The following is a 7,540-nucleotide window of genomic DNA, read 5'->3' as shown; positions in this document are numbered from 1 at the left end:
TATCGACACTAGGGGTGTGACAATACACTTAGCTCACAAGATGAGACAAAATACAGATACTTGGTTCACTAGAACGTGACAATATTTTAATACTATTTTTAAGAAATTTTCAATGACAAAATATTTGTCTTTTAATTAGAAAAAGTAAAACAATGCAGTTGTATTTTGAAATATTGTATGACTATTTATATATAAACTAATGATGAGGCAATAATAATTGGCTCAAATAAAATATCAAAACCAAGAAATTACATGATTGTATTGAACAACACTGTTAAAATACATAATGTAATGTGCCTATAATATGAACATAACCAACTTAAGTACCGTATTGTCCCGAATATAAGACGATATTTTTTTCTTGGAAATACATCTGAAAAAACGCGGTCGTCTTATATTCAGGGTCTAGACTTTGACATGTCAATAATACACCCACAACACTAGGTGGCCTTATAATCAGGGTCGTCTTATATTCGGGCCAATACGGTACATTATGTATTAAAACAAACCTGCAGAGGGCGCCAATGGCCTGGTGACGTTTCACTTCACAGCATGATTAAACGATGTTTAAATCAATTTAATTTTAATATTTGGCCACATGCAGAAACTTTTCATTTAAAATTGCGATGTATCAGGACCTTTTCAAAAATCCCGGTAAATTTGTTCTGGCAATCATATCGTTTTATGGAGATAACATGATTACTCTGAGCTGTTTACAAAGCGCCGCTGCTTTTTAATTAGTTATTCTATGTAAATATGCGCTAGATGGACATCTTTGACCACTGCGCCTCGCAGCTTTTTGTTGCGCTTCTCCATTCATCAGGGCTGCGACTCTGCAACTGGATACTATTATGCGCATCTCATGTTTATAAGAGAAAACTAATTTTAGTTTGGTTGAGAGTGAAAGCTGTGCTCCTCTCATACCATTGGTAGGCGAACTCATGGACTCGAAAGTGATATCAATCAACAAGATTTGTTTTTTTGTTTTTTTAAATGTAGGACTATTTTTTCCCACAGCCAAACGCTGCACGCCGGAGATCCAGCACGGTGCCGGAGAACTTTAAGCCAAAAATACATTGTATGGGTCAAAATTATAGATTTTTCTTTTATGCCAAAAATCGTTAGGACATTAAGTAAAGATCATGTTCCATATATTTATTTTGTAAATTTCCTACTGTAAATATATCAAAACTTAATTTCTGATTAGTAATATGCATTGGTAAGAAATTAATTTGGACAACTTTAAAGGCGATTTTCTCAATATTTTGATTTTTTTCCACCCTCAGATTCCAGATTTTCAAATAGTTGTATCTCGGCCAAATATTGTCCGATCCTAACAAACCATACAGCAATGGGAAGCTTATTTATTCAGCTTTGATATGTTGTATAAATCTCAATTTTAAAAAATTGACCCTTATGACTGGTTTTGTGGTCCAGGGTCACATATGTCAATGAGCTTGTGATCGACTCACCCTTGTTCTCAGAGAGTTCTCCAATGACCCAGGCCTGCTTTCCTGTGTTATTTGCCACCAGTGAAATGTTGATGATGTGAGACAGTCTCTCCGAGTCCAGATTACAGCCCACACCGATCACTTGGGTGGGCAGAAGATGACTCTGTCTCCAGGCAACATGTGTCATAATGTCCACTGTGGACATAAAGGTCAAGAGGTCACATACACGGTCTACAAAGCAAGACTTTGCGGTCCGTTAGATTTTAGATGAGTAATTGCTGACTAAATCGCGAAACAACATTCACTGTAAGACCAGAACCATTAATAAAGAAAATAAACACAACCCATTTTGAATTCCTGTTGTCTTTAAGCAGAAGCTAAGCTAGCAGACTCTGTGTTTCCGAACCTGGTTGAGAGGCGACGAGCAGCACAGCTTTTGGACTCAGCTGGGCGAGACGAGGGATGATGGATCTGTACATGTCCACATTAGTCTGAACTACACTCAAATATGACTGCTCATCACTCCAGGCATTCGCTGTGATCACCACCACCTTAGAGCCCACCGAGGCCGACAGGTCTACAAAATGAAGAAGAAACACACCCTGTCATCAGCTGCTGTGTATGAGAGGTTGAGTAACTTTAACAATATAGACAGTAAAACTAAGAGCTAAAGACATGCAAAGACTTTGTGGTGACTGTATATTCACTTATTATTATTATTAACCAAAAAACTTAGCTAGAAAAACTCAAATGTATACTTTTTGTTTTGTTTTAAATAATTAACTGAAATATAATCAAATATTTAAAAAAAATAAAAGATAAATAAAACATTTTATTTCAGCTAGTTTTTAAGGAAACATTTCTCATTTTCATTTAAGTTGAAGTACTAAAATAAACTAAAAAGTTTATTATTTGTCTACAACATTTACAAATCTAATAAAATTACAAAACAAAATTTTTTAATTCAAATAAAAACAAAAAATATAGACAAAATCTAATTCACAATATTAGCAAAAACTAAAATATATCAATTAAATTAAATTAACACTAATCTTAATTTCATAGAGGGCTAAAACTATTAATACATTATTTCTAGAATTTAATTTGGATATTAATGTAATTTTGATATAAAAAAAATCTGTTTTACAATATCTTTAAGAGTAAGTTCCACATGTACAAGCAAAATCTAAATAAAATAATAATTAAAAATTAGGGGGAAAAAAAGTTTTGCTTTAAATACTACCATTTAAATAAATTTATTTTCTGTATTACAATGAGAATCAGTGCTGTTATTACTAACTAAACATAAAAAACTTTTTTTTAATGTATATTTTTTTCATTTACGGTATTCAAAATAATGCTGAAATTAAATAAAATAGAAATATTAGATGAAAAACTTAAAAAACTAAAACCCGAAAAAAGCTAAATATGAATATAAAAAAAGACTAATAAAAATGTCAAATAACACAACAAAATTAGAAAAAAATGAAAGCTAAAAATATACAAATAAAAGCTATAAAAATACTATTATAGTATTTAAACAATACCAAAATAGCACGGATGGGAATTTGAAAATTTTTATAAAGGTCATGAAAATGATTGTCACATTGCAAAAAAAAAAATACATTCTTAAGTAAAATATAATATAAATATAATGGCATAATATTTTTTTTTTTTTATTTTGGGGTGAAATATGAACCAGACAAGGATATACAGTATATCATGAGATTCACCCTTGATTTTGCTAATTAAGATTTAATACTTGAGAAGTAAACTTTGCTGTTCAACTGTTCTTTACATGTTAAAACTGAGAATATTTTCCCTGTGTGGTAGTGTGTTAAACGTGGTGATGAAAAGCACCTTTTGAGACCTCGACCTTTGGCAAACTGAAAATCTCCAAATCCACTGTGCCACCTTTGGTTGAGCTCTCAGGGATGTCAATCAAAACCAGTTTGTCAACACAGCTCTATGACGGAAAGTATGACAATACAGCTTCGTCATAAAAATGCGGTTATGTAGCCATAAGCTATTTCTGGCAAACAGAAAACAAACATGTAGTTACTTTCGCCATAATACTCAACACAGCAGCGATTCCCAAATCTCCTCCGCCAATCACAGAGACCTTAACCTCCTGATCAAGCCGATTTCCACCTAGAAGAGCAATTGCAGATCATATTGTGATGTGAATTCAGAAAAGCGGTACTCAACATGTGCAGCTGCGTATTTTTATGTCCATCCCAGACAAACCTTCATCAAGGCTGAGATTTGACACATAGGCCAGCAGATCGTTGGGATTGTCGCCCTGTGCTGGAGATTTGGTGCCCAGTGGAGGCTCCTCTTCAAACTTAGCGATCATCTCTGCTAGAAGCCCGTTCACAGATGACTTGGGCTGCAACAGTGGCATTATTAGTAGTTGTATTTGTCACTTATTTTTATATTTTAAATATCTTTTTAAATAATAACTTCTATTTATTTATTTTAATTATATATACATATTTTTTATTTATACATCACGGGTCAGAAGTTTTAATGGTTTTGCTCACCAAGGCTGCATTTATTTGATCAAAAATGCAGTAAATGTAGCACTATTATAAAATATTATTACAATTTCAAATAATTGTTTTCTATTTGAATATATAGTAAAATGTAATTTATTCCTGTGATGTAAAGCTGAATTTTCAGCATCATTACTCCAGTCTTCAGTGTCACATGATCTTTCAGAAATCACTCTAATATGCTGATTTGCTGTTTATTATCAATTATTATTGGTGCTTAATTCTTAATAATATAATTAATAATAATAAACAGTTTTTGTGGAACCAGTCAAAAATTCTGAGAAAAGAAATTAATTTTATTTACATTAAATTGATCAAAAGTGACAGTAAAGACATGTATAATGTTACAAATTAGATTTCAAATAAATGCTGTTTTTTATTTTTACTTTCTATTAATCAAAGATCATGGTTTCTACAAAAATATTAAGTCACATTGATAATAATATGAACTATTATTAATAATTAAGTACAAAAAATAACAACTATGCAGAAAATCAGCATATCAGAATAATTTCTGAAGAATCATGTGACACTGAAGACTGGAGTAATGATGCTGAAAATACAGCTTTGATCACAGAAATAAATTATATTTTAATATATATTAAATTAGAAAATTAATCATTTAAAATGTAATAAAAATACAAATTTAGTTTACTTTATTTTTAATCAAATAAAAGCAGCCGTGGCAAGCAGACTTCTAAGCAAGACTTAGAAAAAAATATTTAAAAAATAATAAATAAATAAAAAAAGATCCAAACTTTTGACCTGCAGCGTACATTATTATTATTTTTTAATTAAGTAAATAATTTCTTTCTTTAAAAAAAAGTCAATTTAATAAAAATATTTCTAAAAATATTTTAGGAATCAGATAATCAGTTAACCGAATCAAAACTATTCTGCATATACTGTAAATATCTTAAAGGGGTCATATGATGCAATTTAATTTTTTCCTTTTTCTTTGGAGTGTTACAAGCTCTTGGTGCATAAAGAAGATCTGTAAAGTTGTAAAGACTAAAGTCTCAAATCCAAAGAGATATTCTTTATAAAAGTTAAGGACAGTATAAGTCATTATAATCTGTAATTATGTCCCCACTGGATGCAACAAATGCCTCGTTTGTAATGGGTTTTCATGTTTTTGTGTCGTTGCTCCGGCCGGACACGGCATCATCACAGTATGGTGAGGGGCGTAACATTTCCTTCACACACTTGAGGTATTCGGCCAATCATAACGCATTGGATAGCTGGCCAATCACAGTACACCTCGCTTTTTCAGACCGATGAGTTTTGTAAAAATCGACGCGTTTCAGAAGGCGGGGCATAGAGGAGAAACAATAATGTACAGTATGTGGAAAATAATGTTTTTTTTTTTACTTTAAACCACATAAACACATTTCATTACACCAAATACACAAAATAATGTTCTTTTTAGCAGCATCATATGACTCCTTTAAGTTGAGAAGGGTTTGAGGTTCTCTCACATGGTCCCAGCTGTGCAGGCCCGGCAGGTGTATTCTGCCCTTCGAGTCGACGTGTTTACCCTCCCGTATGACCATGCTGGACGTGGGTCTCAGGAAGCAGATGGGAGGCGCGAAAGGAAAGGAATCCAAGAGCCACAGCAGGATGGGCAGGTTATAGGAGCGCCCTGTGGACACATTACCATCCAGACAGACACAGAAATCAAGGGTCTTCCAAGCAGTTACCAGCTATTCCTGGTTCAAATAAACCAGAGAGTCTAGCGTCTCACCGTGATATCTGACTGCGATGTTTCCAACCAGTTTGAGCAGGTCCTTCTGTAAACTGTCACTAGATGCTGTCAAATACATTTCAACAATGACTCAGCAGAATTAAATAATCACAAATGATGCATACAATAGCAGACAGATATCTGATATATATATATATATATATATTCATAATATAAGTTCATATATTGTAATATAGTTTATGCAGTAATTTTAATATAAAATGTAATAATATTCGAAGGAGTTAAACTCTGAACTCTCTATAACTAAGCCAGATAAATGTAGTTTCATATATTCTGATGTATTTTGCTCATCATCAGAGTGACTTACTGTATGTTGCAGATATTACTTTCATATCAGGATGGACCCGAGACACTTTGTTTAGCTCTTCAATAGCAACATCGCGAAATTTATACTAGTAAGAAAACAAGCAGCATGTTAGAGAAAAGAATCCGTATTTCAAGGCTGGGGTTTTGAAGACACGGACTCAACTTTTCAAACAGGTTTAACCAGTGTCTATAGATCATCTTTAACTCGTTAACTATATAAGATTAAGAGAGCATACATGTGAACAAGCACTTAGGAGTTACTCACCTTAGAGAGAACTTTCTTCACAGATTCCGAGTTTAAATCCATTTTCTCTGTTTGAGTGAAACCAAGTGAAACCGAGGAAAGCCAGAGCGGTTCAATCTCAACCGAGCAATAAAGTGAAACTTCCGCAAACACATTCCAGCTGCTGCTGTCTGCTACGGCAAGCCGAGAGGGGTGAAGCCAAACAAATACAACACTTCTTCTTCTTCTTCTTCTTGGCTTTTAACGGCGGCTGGCAAACCAGCGTAATTAGGTGCATTACCGCCACCTTCTGCTCCGGAGTGTGGACCAGAGAGTTACACTCTGAGGGAGAGCGGGGCACAAAGTAACACTTTTTGACTTTCTCAGTTTGTGTAAATCCACATGGGGTTCAGAGTATCATTTTTTTATCCACAGTAATTTCACACTTGTCTAGCACAAATATGTCGCTTTGTTTCATGATTACAGTGTATACGTTTTTCTTCATTTACTCTCAAAAATTGGAAGTGAAATGTGACAACGCCCCGTAGGTGGGGTACATTGTAACAGCTGAGGGGCACGTTGTAACATGACCATATGACAGCTTAAAATGTTATCTGATCGCATAAAAAAATATATACAAGACAAACTAAAATATTTTGTCAGTAAAATAAAATAATTATTTATTTCAAATAAAATAATGGCGTTTTTTAAGAATTAAAAATAATCTGATTTTGGAGTTTGACAGTGAACACATTGCAAGCATGCTTGGGACGGCCCACATAAACGAGCCAAAATGCTTTACGTGTCTTGAAATGCCACATGAGATGTCTGGGGAAAAGTCATTTGTGGAACCTAGGAAAGGTTTTCTTTAGAATTAATTTTTCCCTAAACCACAGCAGCAAAATAGTATGAATTAAAAGAAGCAGCCATATAATCTACCAATATAAGAAACAGGTTTTTTTTTTTTTTTTGATAATTACTATTATTATCAGTAGTTCTAGAGTACTGTTTTTTTTTTAAAGTCTATCAATTGAGAAAGATGCATTTTGAATCAAGACAACATAGTTATGGCATCTACCAGCAGGGGCTTATTGGACTACGTGGCTTCTCTGTACTTAGCAAATTAGCTGAATTATTAACTTTAAATTCTTTATAACTTTCTCTTGTCAACTTGACCATGGCAGCACAGAATATCCTACTTCAATCCAAGTTATGTAACATAAAACGAAAGGATGCTGTT

General features: G+C 33.3%; 1 protein-coding gene across 1 annotated transcript in view; it reads right to left on the bottom strand.

The window, feature by feature from the left end:
- Positions 1-6,508, bottom strand: part of uevld (UEV and lactate/malate dehyrogenase domains) — an 11,757-nt gene extending 5,249 nt beyond the window's left edge. The window contains exons 1-9 of the mRNA XM_016553003.1: positions 6,343-6,508; positions 6,079-6,163; positions 5,751-5,816; positions 5,485-5,648; positions 3,699-3,840; positions 3,514-3,602; positions 3,312-3,417; positions 1,858-2,028; positions 1,473-1,646 (exon numbers count right to left, since the gene is read on the bottom strand). Of these exons, the coding sequence (XP_016408489.1) occupies positions 1,473-1,646; positions 1,858-2,028; positions 3,312-3,417; positions 3,514-3,602; positions 3,699-3,840; positions 5,485-5,648; positions 5,751-5,816; positions 6,079-6,163; positions 6,343-6,384 (1,039 nt within the window). The 5' untranslated portion in view covers positions 6,385-6,508. The remainder of the gene's footprint in view (positions 1-1,472; positions 1,647-1,857; positions 2,029-3,311; positions 3,418-3,513; positions 3,603-3,698; positions 3,841-5,484; positions 5,649-5,750; positions 5,817-6,078; positions 6,164-6,342) is intronic.
- Between the last annotated feature and the right edge of the window lie 1,032 nt (positions 6,509-7,540).

Source organism: Sinocyclocheilus rhinocerous, unplaced genomic scaffold, assembly GCF_001515625.1.
Source record: "Sinocyclocheilus rhinocerous isolate Xijiao unplaced genomic scaffold, SAMN03320098_v1.1 scaffold2660, whole genome shotgun sequence".
NCBI classification, from domain to species: Eukaryota; Metazoa; Chordata; class Actinopteri; order Cypriniformes; family Cyprinidae; genus Sinocyclocheilus; species Sinocyclocheilus rhinocerous.
Note: the sequence above shows the minus strand (reverse complement) of the source record. Positions and strands in the feature narration are given on the sequence as shown.